The sequence below is a fragment of the Dryas octopetala genome, chromosome 3, assembly GCF_963921425.1.
Source record: "Dryas octopetala chromosome 3, drDryOcto1.1, whole genome shotgun sequence".
In the NCBI taxonomy this organism is placed as follows: Eukaryota; Viridiplantae; Streptophyta; class Magnoliopsida; order Rosales; family Rosaceae; genus Dryas; species Dryas octopetala.
In genome coordinates, this window is record NC_141368.1 from 11,042,459 (window position 1) to 11,064,283 (window position 21,825).

General features: G+C 33.9%; 1 protein-coding gene across 1 annotated transcript; it reads left to right on the forward strand.

Annotated features, from left to right (window-relative positions):
- The first annotated feature begins 11,856 nt into the window (after positions 1-11,856).
- On the forward strand, positions 11,857-14,319 carry LOC147290837 (PLATZ transcription factor family protein). Its single transcript, XM_086235838.1, has 5 exons — positions 11,857-11,883; positions 12,791-12,970; positions 13,120-13,194; positions 13,682-13,822; positions 13,984-14,319. Exons 1-5 carry the CDS (start codon positions 11,857-11,859, stop codon positions 14,317-14,319), a joined length of 759 nt encoding a protein of 252 aa, XP_086091964.1.
- Positions 14,320-21,825: the final 7,506 nt, after the last annotated feature.

Here is a 21,825-nt window from a genome sequence, read left to right on the forward strand (position 1 = left end):
ATGCATCATGCATGGTTATTGATCGTCATAACACCTTTTTTAACATTTGGTCCACAGACTTTAAAGATCAATAGATCACTATTGATGATACCTTTTTGGCAAAGGTATTAAATTCAAAAGTATTATTTATGCGTCCATACTCCGTAGTTGAGAATTTCTTTTTTGTCCAATCTTAACTGAGAATTTAGAGATAATAATTCTTGACACAACATTATAATACGAATTAAAATCAACACAAAATTAGTACGTTTGAGTTAAGCATAAATAACTTTGGGTCAAATTTGAGTCAACTTGTTAGATATGATTAAAAAGTAAAAACAAGTTGTTTTCTGGCCAATCTGCATATATAACAAAAAAAGACCCGCTTAACTCGTTTATCAAATGGGTCATGTAAACCTGTTTACAACCCAATTCATTTAACGCATTCAGTTAAGCTAATTTATTTGTTTATAAAGTTAAAATTATCTTTTTCAACATTAAATTTTTTATTTTCAGAGTGTTTCTCATACTATTATATGTTTATTAGTTTTAATTATTTAGGCACTGAATTATTAAAAACCTGAATATTTAATAGTTAAATGAGTTTAAATAAATTTTAAAAAATATTCAAACAAGTTAAATAGGTTATACAGGTTAAATAAGTTAAATGGTTTACACATGTCGTCTTGGATTTGGAGATTTCTAACCCATTTAATAAAGGCTTATTCGCGTCAATGCCTTCTGAAAGTAACTTCGATTTTCAATTTGCCATATGAAACTTCATTCCTCTCACTTTGCTTCTCAAACTTTACAATTAAAATACCATATTTCGTTAAGTCTGTCTATGAGTTCGTTAAAAGAGTCTATGTGGCGCTTATGTGGAAGGGGCAATAAACTGTCACGTCAGCTTATTTGACTGAGCTTGTAACGAACTTGACGAGATATGATATTTTGGAATGAAATTTCAAAGAGTAAATTGAAAATCGAAGTTACTTTTATGGAGCATTGATGTGAATAAGTCTTTAATAAACGAGTCGTATTGAATTGGGTGAATTGTTTGAATACCTTACTTAGCACGACCCGAATCAACACGACACAACCCACCACAACCCCTAATGCTCCTAGGCTCACCCAAACTACTACCCATTTCATTTTAAAATTTTGTTTTCTAGATAGAAGTTTTAGGTTAACCCAACTTGTTTCCTAGCAAATCTCTTTCTAACCCATCTCATCCCAGTCCATTCCAGCCTTTTGCCCTTACTATGTGGGTGGCGTTTGGGTTTACAAATTACTTGTACAGTTTTTTACATATATATATGATATATGAACATATTTTTAATCTTTAAACTTCGATGAATTCACTTTTTTCATTATCTAAAATATAAATTTATATACAGTTAAATTCATTTATATGTCATATATGCTACTATAGTCGAACTCCCCTCACAAAAATGAGGTCTACCTCGATTGCATTTATGCAAGTGAATCTTACATAAACAGAAGATATGGTCAGAAATGTTTACATGTATGTAACATTACTTTGCTAAGTGTTAAACGTCTCACGCCTGTATGCTTCCTGAAACAATTCCTCCCGTGCAGCAAAAAGTCATATTCACCCTTTCTTGTCATATGCAATTACGTGCCTTTTTATTTTACATATGATAGGTCGTAAGGGGTATCTTTGACCTTTAACTGTCTCAAAAATACTACCTTTCAGCCTTTTTCCATTCTAAACACAAGTCCCTTTCACACACTCTCACAGGTCGCCCTATGCAGTCACCAATCTAAGTATTCACAGTTTGACCACTCGTGAGAAGATATTCCCAGATTTCAAACCAAAATCAATAAATTAATAAAATTTTATCATATAAGTCTCTAATTTGGTTAATATATAAAATAGAAAAAAATTTATCTATAACATGGATATGAGTTAACTTGATATTATAAAAGATAGATTATGTCTTGAAATTAGAAAAAGTGTTATGTTATAAAGTATAAAAATATAAGTGTCATCATGTTATTAGATGTTATTATAGTAGAATATCAAATCAGTCATATCTCTATTACAGAGTAGTTTCTCTCTATAAAACATGTACCAATATATTATGGATAATTGATTTTCTATAATGAAATTGATTATATTAGAGTTAAGATTTGTATAAATATAGTTGCCCAAAATCATATTAATTTCAAGGATTGCTCTTCAATATTCGTTGCCTTTGATACCAAGTTTTATGAAAGTTTGTCTTCAATTGGGTAAGTTTTATGGGCTTTTCTTTCATAATAAAATAGACACTATGTGTTGTGGGTCTTATTTGATTGTAAGAGATGTCTCATATATTATATTTTATTGAAGGTTCGATCTCTTATATTATGATCTACATATATTTCATTTCAACATGCATAAATGAGAACATATTTCAACATGCTTACACTTTTTTTACAGTGTTATGGTTCTAAATATTGAGAAGAGAAATATTATTAAATCAAAATATTTACACATTTTTTAATGTTTACACTTTTATTTAAGTGTTATAATTTTAAATATTAAAAAGAGAAATATCACTCAATTAAGATGTTTACACAATTTTCAAAATGTAATGATTATAAATTAGAGTAAACCAATATATAGTTAATTAGTATAAATTTAAAGTAATATTATTTGGATCAAATTAAGTGATCAAATGAAAAGACTCAAGTGAAATGTTACTTGAGAAGGTGATCCTTATCTCTATGTATTCCTCATCTCCACATTTCTCCAAATAACATTATTTCTATATTTTTTATTTTTTATTTATACACATATCAAGACAAAAAATCTGAGAACGTCACGTTAAGAATTATGAGTCAAAGCAGTTAAGAAAGAAGATTTAAGTAAATTTTTTGATAATGTCAACACATATAATAAAATTTGAGTAAATTAATACGTCACGTAAAGAATTATAAGTCCAACTAGATAAAGAAAAAAGATTTGGATAAATCTTTAGCATTACCCAGAGATTTAGGGGGTAATAATGAGAGAAAATAGGGTTCACTTTAGTCAATTCAGTAATAAAGGAGGAGATCTGGGTTACCTGCTGTTGGGGATATGATATTTGTTGCAATAGTGCTATGGCTATAATTCTACGCTGTGATATTATGTGCCATTAAATGTATCTGGAGGAGAGAGAGAGAGAGAGAGAGAGAGAGAGAGAGAGAGAGAGGGAGGGGGTGGTTTGGGATGGTGCCTGCTGTGCTGTGCTGTGGCCTAAGGCTGGTGATGAATGCGTACGGTTGGTTGTAGTGGCTTGCCTAATCCCTATTTGTCTGCAGCTCAGAATATCTCAGCATCGCCAGCACCAGCAGCCACTCCAGCATAGGGCTCACCAAATAGCCCAAGGCCCGAAGCCCACCCGAAGCCCGCCCAGCCCATTGGGCCCGAAGCCCGATGTGGCCCGACATTTGGGCCGGGCCGGCCCGGCCCGAAAATTTTTTGGGTTGGGCTTGGGCCATCCCCTTGAAGCCCACGGCCCGCCCAAAGCCCGGCCCGCTTAGGCCCGCTCAAAGCCCGCCCAAAGCCCGGTCCAAAGCCCGGCCCGAAGCCCAAAGCCCAAAGCCCAAAGCCCGAAGCCCAAAGCCCAAAGCCCGTTTAATATCTTCAATAAAAAAAATATAGGATTTTGGCTATGTTCTAAATCGAACTTGAGACCTCATAGAACAAATTTCAACTCTCAACCAACTGAGCTAACTAGTTTATTTGTCTAATTGGTGAATCATAACATATTTAATAGGTTTTTCGTTTGTTTATTCTAATAAATTATTAATATGTTTATTAAGTTATTATATAATTCTATAATGTTAGTAAATACTAAATAGTAATAGTGTAAACTATACTATGTAAGTATGTAATACCATAAATAATAAACTTTTAAAATTATATACAACATTACAAATTTACAACTATAATAAAACATAAATGTATATGTGCATATACAATTTTTATAATACAACTATAATTGAAGTTATTAAACCATGATGGCATGATTGTTCATTACTTTAACAATTTGAACCGTTCATTTTATATGTTGATAGTCAAATATCATCCTTACAAAAAATCGGTCGAATCGGAATTCATTTACTCGTTCGATTATCATTAAAAAAACCATGATCGTTAATTAATTCGACCATCATTACGTCATTTTTACATCTTTGATTGAGCTAATTTTTTGCAAGCAATCTCTTTGAGTGGGGAACTAAAACTTGAACGGTTCGGATCGTTGAAAACACGATCGATATATGAGCTTCTACATATAAATACACTTGAAGAGTTGAAGAGTATAATTCTAATAACTTTATCGTTGAAACCTTATTGTTTTCATAATTGTGAAGACCACAATGTGATTTCAACAATCTGAACCGTTCATTTTCTATATTCATAGTCAAAGATCATCCTTACAAAAAATCAGCAAAATCGGAATTCATCTACCCATTCGATTATCATTAGAAAAACAACGATCGTTCATTAATTCGACCACCGTTACGTCATTTTTACATCTCTGATTGAGCTAATTTTTTGCAAGGATTCTCTTTGAGTGGGGAACTAAAACTTGAACGGTTCGGATCGTTGAAAACACGATCGATATATGAGCTTCTACATATAAATACACTTGAAGAGTTGAAGAGTATAATTTTAATAACTTTCTCGTTGAAACCTTATTGTTTTCATAATTGTGAAGACCACAACGTGATTTCAACAATCTGAACCGTTCATTTTCTATATTCATAGTCAAAGATCATCCTTACAAAAAATCAGCAAAATCGGAATTCATCTACCCATTCGATTATCATTAGAAAAACAACGATCGTTCATTAATTCGACCACCGTTACGTCATTTTTACATCTCCGATTGAGCTAATTTTTTGCATGAATTATTTTTGAGTGAGAAATTAAAATTTGAACGGTTCAGATCGTTAAAAACACAATTGCATCATTTGTTTATAAAACATATGTAATAAAATATATAATAAAGCATATATTACACATGTAATAAAATTAAAAAATCCAAACCCCATCCAAACCCCATCCAAACCCCATCCAAACCCTGAAACCCCATCCAAACGGACCAAACCCCATCCAAACCCCTAAGCCCAAACCCCAAAATACCCTAAACTAATAAAATATTAAACCCTAAGTCATAAGTATATAAACGTCTCACACTCTCACTGTCTCACACTTTCACTATAACCCTAACTCTCAACAGTCGCCGCCTCCTTCACACTCTCAACATCAGTCATCAGTGATCTGTGATCTCGCCAAACTTCACACTCTCAAAGTCTCAAACTTCTCACTTCTCAAACCCTCTCGGCCTCTCCATCATCACCATCATCACTCTCGCCATCTCGCCACCTCGCCATCTCGCCATCCACCTCGCCACCTCGCCATCTCGCCACCTCCGCCTCGCCATCTCGCCATCCACCTCGCCACCTCGCCATCTCGCCACCTCGCCATCTCGCCATCTCGCCACCTCGCCATCTCGCCATCTCGCCATCCACCTCGCCATCTCGCCATCCACCCTCTCGGCCTAACCCCTAAGGCCCTAACCCCATCTCGCCATCTCGCCATCTCGCCACCCTAACCCCGATTCACCATCTCGCCACCCTAACCCCTTCAACATCAGACTCTCAGACCCTCTCGGCCTCTCCTAGGGTTCACTCAGTCTCAGCCTCTCTCCATCATCACCATCATCACCGATTCACCATCTCGCCACCCCCAACTCCGATCGAACCCAGGCTACCTAGCAACCCAGCCTCTCTCCAGAAAGCAAGCCCAACCCACCAAACTCCGATCGATCGGACTCGATCCGATCAATTAATGATCAGATCGAGATCTGAACTGCGATCGGATAGTTGATAGCACTATCGCTCAGACAGTCCGAGCACCACCGCAACGCCACCTTCGCACCAGCGACTCCGCCGCAAGCTCCCTGCCAGTTTGTCTCCCTTTGCGTGTAACTGTGTAAGTGTAAGTCATTTTCCTGCCAGTTTGCCTCCCTTTGTCATTTTTGTGATTTCAGCAAAAAATTCATCACTGTTTCACTAATTGTGTTTTTTTTTTGTTGTGTGTGTAGCTGTGGTGAAGATTAATAGCTTGTGGTGAAGCTGTCCTGTGTAGGAGTTGGCCTCTTGTGTTGGTGCTGGTGCTGGCTGCTGTGTGAGTGGCAAATGGCAATTTGCTGAATTTCAGTTTATTTGCATTTTGCTGGTATTTTTTTTATGATAAGATCTGGTGTTTATGATAAGATCTGGTGTTTATTTGCAGTTTGCTGGTATTTTTTTTTGCTGGTAGTGTTATTTGCAGTTTGCTGGTATTTTTTTGCTGATAGTGTTATTTGCTGGTATTTATTTGCTGGTAGTGTTATTTGCTGGTTATTTGTTGGTAGTTTTTTTAGGATGTCTACTCACCCAGAGTCTAGTGTAATTGGAATCCATGAATCCATTGGTTCCCCCCCATCCACACCCCAATCTAATTCTATTCCTAAATCCAGTAGAAGTGAAGTGTGGAACTGGTTTGAAAAAGTTGTTGAAATTGAAAATGGTAAATCTGTTACAAAAGCAAAATGTGCAATATGTGGAAAAAAATTAGATGGCAGTTCTTCAAATGGTACTACTCATTTAGCTCGTCATTATAGGAAACATCTTGAAAGCCAAAATGTTAATATTGGTAATCAAATGCTTTTACAATCAAATGCTGCTGGTAATTTGTCAAATTTTGTTTATAAAGAGGAAAATGCTCGAAAAGAAGTAGTTGATTTTATAGTTAGGGCAGAATTACCTTTTACTTTCGTGGAAAAACATGATTTTAAAGGAATGATTCAAAGAGGCTTTACTCCACAATATAAAGGAATTTCTGCCACAACTTGTAAAAGGGATGTTATGAAACTGTTTGTTGAAGGAAAATCTCAATTGCTGTCTTATTTTGAAAAATATGAAGGCAGAATTTGTTTGACTTCTGATGTTTGGTCTTCTAGACAAAAAATTGGTTTTATGTCATTAACTGCTCACTTCATTGATGCTGATTGGAATTTAAATAAAAGGATTATTTGTTTTAAAATGATTGAGTATCCACACAGTGGACAGTCACTTGCAACTCATATACATGAGGAACTCAACTCTTGGCGTATCCACAATAAAATTTTTTCAATTACACTAGATAATGCTTCAAATAATGATGTTGTTGCTGATTTGCTGCCTTTATATCTTATGATTGATGATGTGCCTAGACAAATGTTTCATGTGCGTTGTTGTGCTCATGTTATGAACCTGATTGTGCAAGATGGTTTGGCTATTTTAGGTCCTTCTATTGATAAAATTGTTGCAATTGTGCGTAGTTTGAATTCTTCAAATAAGAGACATGAAATTTGGAAAAAATGTTGTGTTGATGTTCGTTTGGATAAGAGAAACATAGACAATGATGTTCCTCATAGGTGGAATTCCACATATGCATTGTTAGAAGTAGCGATTCAATATAAAGCTGCCTTGCATAGATATGTTCAGACAATAAATCAATCAACTAGAAGTTCTACTTTACCGATTCCATCTGAACATGATTGGCTTGTTGCTCAGTTTGTTTGTGGTTTTTTAAAGACTTTTGATTCTTCAACAAAAATATTATGTGGTGTGTATTATCCTACTTCTAGTCGTGTGCTGACTTGTTTGATTGATATTCATTGTGCATTTCAATCATATTCTCATATTAATGCATTTGAAACTGCTATGGTTGCTATGAAAAGTAAATTTGATAAATATTGGGCAACTTTTCCTAAATTGTTTTGTTTTGCTACTGTTATGGATCCTAGGTTCAAAATTTGGGCAATTAGTGAGTGGTTAAATGTTATTGGTTGTGAGGAAGATGACATAAAGGTAAAGGTAGATGAAATTAAGTCTTCTCTGTTTAAATTGTATGACCATTACAAGACTAATGTGCCTGCTGCATCATCACGAAACTCTACTGAAACCACAACTAATCCTCAAAGTACTGTTTCTGGTAGTACTAGTTCTTCCCCAATTTCTATTCCTAACTTTCAAAACAGTGCTATGAGAGCCTTGAAAATGGCAAAGGTGCAATCCTCTGTTTGTTCTACTTCTGATTTGCAATACTATCTTGATGCACCGGTTTTAGATGATGTTGATGAAACTGCATTTTCTGTTTTGGGATGGTGGAAATCACATGATACACAATATCCTGTGCTTTCCATCATGGCCCGTGATTTGCTAACTGTTCCAGCTTCAACTGTTGCATCCGAAGCTGCTTTTAGTGCAGGTGGTAGAGTGGTATCGGAGAAGAGGGCTAGCTTGAGTCCGAACACTATAGAAGCTCTAATCTGCGTCAAAGATTGGCGCTTAGCTGAGGCAAGAATGCAAGAGGCTGCTCAAGAGGAGGATTGGGCAGAGGATCTAATGAATATCAAGCTATCAAGACCTGAATTTGTTGAAGAAGAGAGCCTTTCCCCTGCTGAATCAGCCACCTGATTAACTGATTTTATTTTTTCAGTTTCACTATTGGTTTGTAATTTGTAAACTCCATAAGGAGTTAAGCACCATAACTCATAACTGCATATTGTTACTTTTAGTATAATTAAATCAATACATTTCAGTTTTGAGGGTTGTGTATGTGCCAACCTAGTTGGGATGTACATGTGAAATGCAAATGATAGATAGGTTGTGTAGGTGCCAACCTAGTTGGGATGTACACATTCTATAGTGATGCATTTCCCCCTCTATTTATAATTAAATTATATGTTGTTAACTTGTTAAATTGTGACTTTGAGAGCTGACATTGCAAAATTTTGGCAAGTTAAAACCAATGAATTAGTCAAAACCAATGAATTAGTATCTGCTAAGTTTTATAACTAGACATAAATTAGGCAATAAATTAAGCAATTTGAGAAGCCAAAAAAGCCTAATTTGGGCTGCCCGTTCGGGCCTATTGGGCTGCCCGTTCGGGCCTAGTCCGGCCCGGCTCTAAAGCCCGTTAGTCTCAAGCCCGATGGGTGGGCTTCGGATTTGTGTATTCAGGCCCAAGCCCAGCCCGGCCCGGCCCGAAAGTTCTGTTGGGCTCTTGTAATTCAAGCCCGAGCCCGGCCCGAGCCCGAAAGATTGGGCCTGGGCCAGCCCGGCCCGGCCCATTGCCGACCCCTACTCCAGCATGCATGTATCCTTTGCCAACTTTCTTGTCCTTTTCCCTATTCTTTCGGGAAAAAAATAAGAAAGACAAATTCTCAAATTCAATTTCCACTCCCCTTCAAGGCCTTTTACCTTTTACTTTTTGTTATACAATATGAAGAGTGTCCCTAAAGGACTTGGATCCTCTGCCTTACTTCCCTGCAAAGCTGGTATCAGGTTTAATCTGAGCCTTTGAAAGACATAATGTCAAGGGCTCATATTTGAGCATGGTACTTGCCTTGCAGGAAAACAAGGCAGGGGATCCAGTTCCGTCCCTAAATACGCAAATGAACTAAACTAGCTATTATTTTATGCTTAATAGCTCTCTACAATAGTACCTTAGCTAATTATTTCTCAAATCTCAATATCATTAATATAGTTATCATTAAAAACAAAATTAACAATAAAAAATTATATATTTCAGAATTACCTAAACTATGAAAGCTCAACATGAACATATAATAATGCTTCTCACCACAAAAAAACAAGTAATAAAGCTTACCCTAGCTATAACTTAAGTAGGCTGCTACACATGTGAACACTCGTGCCTGTTGTGAGCGCTTTTTGATTTTTATGTTAGGTATAATTTTGAAATTTTAAGCTTTTATAAACCATTCTATATCTTAATAAAAAGGAATTAACAGTCAGAAAGAAAAAAGAAAAAACACAAAATGCTCGACACCTCTTGTTGAGTGATTAGCAACTTTCAAATGTTTGCATTGAAGCTCTCCATAACTTAAGACAAGTTATATTTTCGTGCAACACTGATAAGGATATATATATATATATATATTTGTGTGACAGTAAGCTTAGGTGAGTCTTCCCAAAAGCCCTTTTATAAAGTGCATGGATAAGGCTATATGGGTAAACAAATAAAAATCTTCTTGTTTAATTAAAAAATTAGTATGGCAGTATTGAGTCTATGAAAACCCCTAGGAGCGTCTACTATATTGCATATTCTCTCTTTCTTATGTCTTTCGAGTTTCGACAATGATTAACTAATTATTAATGTTATAGTATTTCTTTTCACCTTTGTTAGAATGGGTTCTAAATTGAAATATTGAATCCCCTTTAACAAATTTAAAAAAAACAACAAAAGTGACTACTGACTATTGCATAGCATTATATACACAAAATTATACATTATTGGTGTCACATTTTAATTTGACTTTACACAGATTCAATATCGGCTTAAGTTATGTTATTTCATATTGTAAATTTGTAAAGGTAAAAATTCTCTCATGTATTATAAATAGGATGTATCGTCCACTTTATTAGGAGTAATTTTGACTCTCATTGTATATTGTAATCACGTTGTTTATAGTAAAAATCCTCAAACATAACTTACAGATATAATTCGATTAAATTAATTGAGTGAGCCACATTAAATTTCATGTGACATTTTTGTGATTGTGATTCTATAGCTTTTCGACAATTAATTTTGACATATCCAAATTCTATACCACTTTTTTGTGCAGAAAAATTCTAATTCTTTTATGGCCTTTCTCTTACTTTTAAGATCTGACCAGCTTAACAAAGATTGGACAAACTTTGCATAACCTTTTCCACTTTTACAAAGCATATTCTTGGACACGTTTTGCTTTCATCGAAAGGGCATAAAATGTGCTACTACTGTTTACATGAAATTGCATGAACTCAGCCTTGCCCAAAGATTTACAATCACAAACTCTTATCAATGTTCATGTGAAAGGGAAAATAAAACTCAAAACAAGGGAAAAAGGGATAAACTTGTCATAATGAAATTTGCGATTTTTATAAAGGCCCTAATCCCACTTGCACCTTTTTTTTTTTACCGTTTTCTACCGAGAACTGAGAAAAGTCGCTGTTTCTTGTCTTGTCATTTAGCACTTAGCACAGTGACTTTTAGAGAGAGAGAGAGAGAGCACCAACAGTCCGACCATCAATAAAGAACCATCTGGTTAGGGTTTTAGGGTTTTCGGGACATGGGCTCCTAGTAAACAGCAATAGAAAGGGAAAGTTTTGATTTTGGTTTTGATTCACAGTTTCCTCCAAATCTTTTTCTTCATGTTTTTGGTTTACTTATATTTATTATATCAATAATACTAAAGTTACCATATTTGAATATTTTGATTATTAAATTTACACCTCAAATAATATATTGGTTACCAACTAATTATTGGCATAGTGAAATTTATTTTTTTAATATTAGAGTAAGTATCAAGTTCAAATTTCCTATCCCTAAATAAAAAAATTGGTTAGTATAAATAGATAACAGTTAATATAATTTATACACCTATTGCACACTTTTCAGAAATAAATATTTATTTTTATATTTAATTTAACTCTTTTATATTATAAACGACTGTATGAACACTTTTAATTGTCAATCATACAAGTATGGTGACGAGCAATAACAACCATAATTTTGATTAACTAAGATTATTTTTCTTTAGACTTATGGATATTACTTTATTGTAAAACTTGTGTATATTACTTTCTTATAAGTGTGTATTAACACTTTCACAAGTAATATTCAAGAAAAAAAAATCATATAAATGACTATTTATTTTATGTAAATATGGGTTATAGTGTACAAATTGTTACAAGTTGAGCGTTTGAACTATAGTGTTAAGCTTTTAAGCCCTAACGTTAGAAGTTCGATGCAAACACTTTAAAATGAATTGGCTCACAAAGATGGCCCTGAGATCTTACGGGCCCAAGGTGAACAAAGAAAAAAATGAAACTCTTGACCTTTCATGTACATTCACTTGATTTTATTTTTTTAGTAAGTGCTTACCAAAATCATTACAATATATAAGGGTCTATAAAAATTGGGGGCCGATTGCCTCATTTTTACCTACCCTAAGAATCAATCCTACTCTCTCTAATTGTTTTTTAGCGCCTCTCATTATGTATTTATGTGATGAACATCATTTTATAAATATAGGAAATAGTTTGTGTACGGTATGAACAACGCATAATATACAGACAGTTTCAATGGTTCACGAATCTATATTATAGTATGAAAAAATAAATCTGTCAAATTTAATGAGTAAAATATATTTATATGTTATACAGCTTATACATGTTTTTACCATAAAAGTTTTTCAAAAGAAAATGCTATATCCTTCTCGTTCTTTCCTTAATTTTTTGGTCTGAACCTTATTTTATACTTCATTTTCAAGCCCAATGTTTATAAGAAGAAACAATAAATTCAATAATATTGACAGAATAAAAAAGAAAAAACAATAACAATAATAATAATAATAGTACCACCTCAATAAATGAGGCAAACCCTCTCTCTCTTCCTCTCTCCTTCTTTGTTCTCTCATTGGTAAGGGTGATATACTGGTGTATCAGTTTGCCAGGCGCCGTTTCTCTCTCTCAAAGTCCAACTTCTCTCTCTCTCTGATAATGGTTACTCCTCCACCAATATCTTCATAGGCTCTGACCACAATTGACATACACTCACTGTCTCTTTCTCTAATAAGAAGCAAAAAAAAACATGGTGGGTTGTAATTTTCTCTATTCTCCAGCTTTGTTTTCCTCTCTGTTTGTGTGTCTTTTTTCTTCGGAAATACTAATTGAATTTGTTCATTTTTTGTTTGTGATTTCTGGGTCTGATTAGTTTGATTCCAAAAATCTACTACCCTGCTGGCTTGAGGTTCTACTGACTGAGAAGTTCTACAACGCTTGCATAATTCATGAGGAGGCAAGGAAGAACGAGAAGAACATCTACTGCTTGGACTGTTGCATCAGTCTCTGCCCTCACTGCTTGAACCCTCATCGCTCTCACAGACTTTTACAGGTTCCCTTCAAAAATTTCACTACAAAAGTTTCCCAAAGTTTATTTCTTTTTTCTTTTTTGTCTTCTAAAAAGAAATTCAATCATCAAATTTTGATATTTCATGCTTTTTTTTTTTTTTTTTTTTTTTACTTATCTGCAAAATGTTTCAGATAAGGAGGTATGTCTACAATGATGTTATAAGGCTGGATGATGCTACCAAGCTAATTGACTGTGCTTTTGTCCAAGTAAGTCATTTAATTGAACATATTATAAGAAATGAGAAATTGAAACTAAGTTTATGAAAGACCCATGTTTCCTTTCACCATTTTAGCTCAATTATACTTTCTGGGTTTCTTTAATTCTACGTGCAGCAGATCATGTAGTAGTGTGTGCCTTTAATTGGCTTACTTACAAAGGTCATTTCAAAAAAAAGAGAAAGGAAAAAGTTTATGATGAAAGACCCATCGCCCATGTAACCATGTTTTTTAGCTGCACCCAATTGATGGCCAAAAGTAAAGTTAATTTCTTTTTGTGAAGACTCTGCTTTTCAATCTCACGCTCTCTCTTTGCTTGCTGAAAAATGAGCTTGTGCCTTTGTTCAAAAGAACCCAATCAAACTACATATGAATGCAATTCTTTGATTCTAATTTTTAATCTCTTTTCTGGGGATATTCTCACTCTCACACACACACACACTCTCTCTCACTCTCTGTCTACTTTCTCTCTCTACAGTCATACACAACCAACAGTGCAAAAGTGGTATTTTTAAACCAAAGGCCGCAGACAAGGAACTGCAGAGGCTCCGGTAACATCTGCAGTACCTGTGACAGAAGCCTGCAAGACCCATATCTCTTTTGCTCTCTCTCCTGCAAGGTCGGCCCTTGTTCATGCCCACAACTCGAAAAATTAATTAACACAAACATATTGAAATTTTCTACTGTTTTCTTTATTTTTATTTCTATTTTTCACTTGGGTCTCCCTTTTCAATTCCCTACCTTGTCTCACTTGGGTCTCTCTTATTTTTGCTGTTGCAGATCGATTACCTTATCAGAACGGAAGGTGACCTCTCAAGGTATCTTCGTGAGTGCAAGTTCATGGCTCTACCCGAACCGGGTCCAGACGACGGTCTGATGACACCCGACTCGGTCCTGGAACCGGCCCGGACCTCGTCCGGGTCAGGTGGGTTATATGGTGAGGTGGGGTGCATGACCTTGGCCTGCACCGCTACGACCGAGATTGTGAGAAAAAAGAGGAGCAGCATGTCGGCGTACCGAGCGGCTTGTCGGCCGGTTTTTTCACCTGTGTCCGAAATTTCGGCCGGGTTGATGAACCGGCGAAAGGGGACTCCACATCGGGCTCCGCTTTATTGAATGTGTGTAGTGAAATGATGATGGTGATGAGTAAATGAAGATATATGCAGAGGGATTTTAGGGGGTACGAATTAGTAAACTTTGTCTTGGAGAGAGAGTCTACAACAGGACCGTCGCTAATTAATCAAAAAATGACTTTCCATTATAGATGGTTTGATGGTGTCATTTTTTATTGATAGTTGGTGAGATATTATTAGTGACGACTTTCTGACTTTTCTTGACGGTGAAGAAAAATATCGATCTCCCAATTTTGTAGAGGACTTCCTCAGTGTCTCTGTGTGTGTATGTTGTTGGACTGGGTAGGTTTGCTGAATTCAAATCAAATTGTTCATCAATGGTGTCTTTTCTTCTTTGCAGAAAAAGTGAGTAGGTGACAGACAGTTCCGCAGATACGGTGAGTTATGGTGAACAGTAACCAATGGTGACAAAAAGCTCCCTATTTGGCTATTATTCATTACATTGCTTTTTGCTCCCATTTTGGGGGGCTTATATTTGAATTTTCATACTCCTAAAGGCTAAAGGATCCAATATTCTGTTTGTTTTTTTCTCTATTTATTTTTGTTTGACTTTTAATTTTAGTTATATGTTTATTATTTAATGGTAAATGGTATAAGATGAATTGGTTCCTAGTATTTTTTGGTTGTGAATAAAGTTATATAATCCCTTAGATTTGTATTGCACGTTTAGAATTAAAACAAGTAAATACAAGATGAAGAGAGAATGTAAATCCGTCTTAAAAAATTTGGAGAAATGCTCGTTGTCTTTTTCTTTGTGTTTTTGGTCTTCTCTTGTCTATTTTGGAGTGTAGTTTTATGATTACAACAATTTATTTTTTAGATTAATGTTTAAAAAATTATTTATGTAAAAAATTAACCAAATTGTTGTTTAGTCAAATGATTGTTATAGATAAATATATGAACTTAATAACAACTAGACTCGCTATCTATTTATTTTTTGTTGGATCAAGTGTAAACCAGGTAACAAACTTGGCACTTTGGAACCAAATTGGGTGTGGGTTGGGGTGTGGATTTGGATTGAACTTGTGGAGAATTTCACCTATGCCCTCTATGCCTTGGCCCTTGGGAGCAATTTGCTCCTTAAAAAAAATGAAATTTGTCTTGAACTCCCTTAAACTTTGAAAAAAATTGCAATACAAGGCATATTGTCAAATCCGTTTAAAACTTGGTCAAAATCATAATTTCCTTTCTCTTTTAAGAAATTAAATATTGGTTAGTTTTATTCAAGAAATTAAAGTTTGATATTTTGGATTTCGGGAATTTAAAAATATGAAAATTTCAAAACAAATTTTGAAAGAATTCTTTCGATTTTATTAGAAATTTAAACTAAAACAATTTTGATTCGTAATATTTTGAAACATAAAAAAATTTGAAATTTTAAAGAAAATTTTGAAAATTTGTTTCCATGGTTTCATTAACGGCGGTCCAAAATTAAAAGGGGTCATTTTGTTTTAAAGTCCAGGACATACCAGGACCCCACTAAATATTTGATGGAGATCCCAGACATGCAAAGCCCAATTCCAATTGTCTCTGCTTCTTATTTTGTTTGTTTCCTCAAATTTGTTTCTTTTTCCCAAGACAAAGTAGTGACAAAATTCAAAGGCCATGTTCCTAATCAATTCGTTATTGTTTCCATCAACCCCAATATTGCCTTCTTTTCTTGACCATAGCATCCTCTTCATATATTACAATTGAATTAATTTTTTAAAATAGAATTAAATTATTATACCCTTTATTAAAAATATTAACTTTCCACGCTCTTTAACTGCAGAAATTTAAGCCAACAGCAAATTAGATATTTCTGGCTCTTGGCCTATCCTTTTCATTTCATAGGTTTGGGCCGTTTGGCCATGTACCAACATCATAATATGACCAAAATTCCCTCTCTTAGTTTGTAATGTGTGCCCTTTTGGCCATGATTTAATGGCATCTAATAATGTCTTCATTCAATAATCTTAAACACACCAACTATTTTCTCCAATTTTTTTTTTTCAAAACTCTGTTGTATGAGAGATAAAACCCATAATATTGTGGAACCCCATGCAATGCCGATTTTTTATGGGAGATAGAATACTAAAATTAATGCAAAAATGATTCTTTAATTAATACGAATTCGTCTAACAATGTATTATTAAGAAATGCAGGTAACACATGCATGATGACATAAAAGAAAAACCATGAGCAGTACTGACCAGGACGGCTCTTAATGAGAAGGCACTTTTCGTCTTCGAGAGTATGATGAAATGATGCACATGGTTTGGAGAACACATTTATTAGTTTGATTTGGTAGGGTTCAGTAGCATTCAAAGCTTCATCTGTATCCCCATATTATATGTCTGAAAAGACACTTCAATAACATCTCCACCATGCTCCATCTCGCTCCCTCTACAGTCTCTGAAGATCTTTCTGGTGCTTAATTAGGTCTCTTTTAACTCCCAATTTGTACCGTACTGTTTTGCACTTTGCACCGCATCAATAATAGAGGTGGGACACTTTTATTTAGGCGGCTTCACCGGGCTATTAGATTATTAGATGTAGAGAAAGACTTTAATGTAATATTTGTATATAATATTGTGTCTATCTCTCTTATCGCTTATTAGATCACATGATGAGAGAAATAAACAAACAAAATATATAGATAAATTTTGTCTTTAAATGTAATATATCTTATACATACAATCACATTCTATTGTAGAAAAACCGAACTCATCAAAATTTAAGGATAAAAAAGTAATTGCATGACATATACTATATGATAAAATTTTCCTATCTTGTATTATTCTTCGGTCGCAAGTTTGTTGGAAGATATTGATTCAAAATTATAGCAATTGATTCAATTCCCAAATTATTTCTAATCACTCTTTTAATTTTTTGGACAAGTTTTTGGGCCTTATAAGTTATATGTTTCCCTGTATGTAGATCATGTAGACTTACGGTATTCTAATCACTCTCTGGGTTCCTGACACTTTTTAGGAATTACAGTTCTTTTAATTTGGGACTTGTTATAGTACTGCAGAATGCTGTTTTGCCAGCCAAATTCAAGCATATATAATAACACATGCATTTTCGAAGTTGGAACACAAAATTTAATAACGAGACTGGTTGGTTAGTTTTTTCAGCTATTAAGTGACATAGAGAGGGACCACCATTTCCTTGTGGACCAATTAAGGGTCATGAGGCTCCAATATTTAATTAAGATGGACCTATAAGTCAATTATATTTGTCGTACAAGTTTTATTGATTTATTTGTAATTGATCTAATTAAAGGGATAAGTAAAGAATAATATAGTTAACTCTTAATTTAATATAATGATTAAATTAATAAACATTGAAGCCAATGAATTCGGTCCTTAAAATGAATTGTCTCACACTTGGACCCTTAAATTAAATTTCTTAAATGAGCATTTCTGATATTTGTGGTATTCATACCTTTTCAGTGCCTCTACTCATAAGACTAATCTAGTCCTCCGCTCAGTGCTCACCCATTGAGGTAATATTGAAGAAATTAATTAAAGAGCTATATAAACAAAAAATAAAGATGAATTATCTGCTTATCTTGTATAACTTGATTTTCAATTGTAGTTGTAAGTTATAAATCTAAATTTCTTCTTCTATGGTTTAGAGTTTAATAGTAAAACTAAAAAAATATAAGAATACCTTTGCCCATGCTTTTTGTACACAGCACAAATTGAAAACCAATGCTGACATGATGACTCTAGGTCCATATAAAACCAAGTAATCATGCAACATTCTCCTTTGAAAGTACTAGCTCACCAAATGAGGAGGTAAGCTTTATTTTCAAGTATGAATCTTTGATTAGGTAAGTTGGGTTGCTTGACACAAGTGTCTAAATAACATAATTAGTATCCAATTAATCATCGAAAAGCCATTGAATCTCGCTTCTGTTTGCATTACTTTTAATGGATCATATGCATTATCTGACCCAGCAACACTTTTGTTTCTAAACCATTTCAAGTGATAGACATTCAACATCAATTAAATGTAGTCTATTTTACTCTATATACAATACAACGTACCACAATTAAGTAATTAACTACATCTCTTCCCTGTCCCTTAATTGATTAATCTCCTTATTCTCTATTTCATTCTCTCTCATGATTTATATGTAGATACTTAGACCTCTTTTATAAAGACGAAACTTTGCACCCTATGAAATTCACTAATCCGAATTTTCTCATGAAAGCCCTTTTCCTTTGTGTTCGTTTGCCAAATCTGGTTCAGTTTCATCCAAACAATACCCCCCATCTCCTTCAACTTATTGGTCTTGGCTATAGTCAGCTCACACAACGATCAAAGAACCTTTGATCGGCAAATCATAGCTCTTGTAATTGTCAGTTAGTAACATGGTATTACTTACTGACAATTACAATCTTATTTTGAATTTTAAAGATAGTTTTTCTTTTCTTTAGTTTTATGTATATTAATTTTTTATAGTATTGTATCTTCATTCTACAAATAAGAGCATCAATGGATGAGGCAAATGATAAGACAAACTTTATTTATAGTGCCATGTTAGATTTTAGGCTTCCAATGGATAAGGCAAACTCATAATCAAATTGATCCAAGAAAAAATCATGATATATTTGACCCAATGTCAAATTGAAATCAATTCCAATAAAGTAGCTCTTATTAAATCAATAAAATAATATTTGCTCTAATTATTTGCCTCATCAACTGGAGTGACAAATTTTTTAAGTAGTAAATTTTCATGTCAAAGTACCGGTTAGTAAAAGACAGTTTTGACTTATATATTTGCTACCTCTATTAGTGATGCTCTAACATAACTATTAACGTGATTGTCCATTGTAACTAATCAATAAACAACATAGATAATGTTGTGTATTCGAACACTTCGAGCATTTGAACAATTTCGTTGAGCATTTAGACGCTCGACACAAATTCATCTGAACTTGTAAAGAGTGTGCTATATATAGGTTGGATTGTTTTGGAGTGTTGGTCTATATCGTTTTGGTCTCCTCACTTGTCCTTAGCCTTGGATACTTTTGTGTATTTTCTATGGAAACACGGTTTTGTGGCCTTTGTCATGTAAACTTTGATGGGTGTTAATAGAAGAAGGAAAAAGAGAATCATCCGTCAAAGAAATTATGGTGTGTGACTGTAACACCTGATAGCATAATAACATAGTTTTCTCAATTCACTTAAGTTGTAACACGTATAATCGTATATAATCATTAATTTCTAAAACTCTAACCCTAAAAATACTCTTAAAATAGTACACGTGTTATAACATAAGTAGATTGGTAACACCACGTCATAATGCCACACAGGGACAAAGCCAGGATTTAAAACTTGGGGGGGCTTAAAAAAAAAAATTTGACGGTACGAGAAAATTTCATTAATAAATAAAAAAGATACACCTAGTTAAGGAGGGACATAGTGAGCCTTACCCCTTAAAATGCATATCTATACAAAAACATAGACTAGAAAAGATGAAAGAATACTTTTTCTTTTCTTCGGAATTTGTTGATAATTGGACTCTGACATGATTAACTAGAACCTATTCACCATATATTATAAACATATATGACATGTAAGGATATGCTAAAATGAAAATCCCTAAATTAATAAATACACATTCCATAATACTTTGTAAATTCAATTAAGTCTCAATGTATGCATAACTTAATCCTTAAATGGCTAAATTCACACCTTAAATTAAATCCCTAATAATAATAAAAATCTTAAATTCAGCCTAAATGGCCAAATATTTAAACCTAAATTAAATTAAATTAAAAAATAAAAAGTAAGATAATACATAGAGTTAGAAATACCTGCCCTACTGCGCCATGTTGATTGTTGCAGAGAGACATAGTCACGTAAGAGAGATTGAGCGATACTGAGAGAGATGAGAAATGACAAACAAGAGAGCAAGAGAAATGAGAGTCTGAGAACGTGATTGCTGGGAGTTTATGGGCTGAGGTGATGTTTTTTATTTTTGGGGGCTGGGCTTTAATATATATATATATAAGTATTTAAAAAAAAAATTAGGGTGTCCAGCCCACAACAAAGATTCATCCCTAATAGTCACACGTTGTTACGGTCACATACAATAATTTTCTCATTTGCCAACCTTTTCCAATATACCATATATGGGCCCATTCAGGTGCGAACGTGCGGACATTTACACCTGATGCCGAACGCTCGGTGATGAAAAATTTTACAACTACCAAGTGTTCGGTGCTGGTTCAACGACTTTTATGTTATGGTTTAGCTTCAGGAGCTAAACCTAGGAAGGGATGATGTGAAAATATGAGAATTTACCCTTAAAATTCGGCGGTGGAAGCAGCAGCGAGTAGTGCTCACCTGTGTTAAAAAATCATTGCCGAGCTCTCGGCGGAACATGCGCACCTGATCGAATCTATACTAAATATAGTCCGTAATTTTAAACCTCCTAACCAACCTAAAAATTTCCCTAAACTCCCACTTATCTAGAAACTCTCCAAAAACCTCCTAAAACATATAATACATTTTTTAACCTTATGACGCACGCTGACGCACTTTGACGTGGATCAGTAGAACTGAATTTCAAAAATAAAGTTACACAAAAAAATTTAAATTTACATTATTATTAACTAGAATACAAAAGTAATTACACTATTATTTTCAACAGAAAAAAATAATAATTATACCTTTACTTGACAAAAAAAAAAAAACAATTACATCAATTCAGTTTCACTAGAGACTAAATTCAATTCCAGTAAAAACTCACTAATTCTAAATTTAGTTTCAGTGAATTTATTAAAATTAAATTTAGAAATTCAGTTACAAAAAAAAATTATTTACATTATTATTAACTAAAATAAAAAAATAATTACACTATTATTTTCAACGAAAAAAAATAATAATCATACATTTACTTGACAAAAAAAAAAAAAAACAATTACATCAATTCAGTTTCACTAGAGACTAAATTCAATTTCTATCTGAATTCAATTTCACTAAAAACTAACTCACTAATTCTAAATTCAGTTTCAGTGAATTCATTAAAATTAAATTAAATTCTAGTGAATTCAAATTCAGTTCACTTAATGTACTGAAAATGAATCAGTTTCAGTGCATTCATTAAATTCAATTTTAGTGAATTCAAATTCAGTTCACTGAATGCACTGAAACTGAATTCGTTGAAACTCAAATCCAAGGCTACGTCGTCATTGTCAAATTCTCTGATCTCAAACTCAAACCCTAGACAACGTCGTCATCGTCCAGATCTCAAATATATGATCACCTCACGTGCGCCGAGTACACGACAACCGCCACCTCCTCTGGTGGCTGCCTAGATCTGTTTCCACCTGCAAATTTGATTTATCATATTTCAAGACCATAATTTCATTCAAAATTCATCTAAAACTCATGTTTCACGAACTGAAACTATTTAATCAATAAATAAAGTAAACTGTATATACTTATAAATCAAGAATTTCACAAATTGATTCACAAAATCAATTTC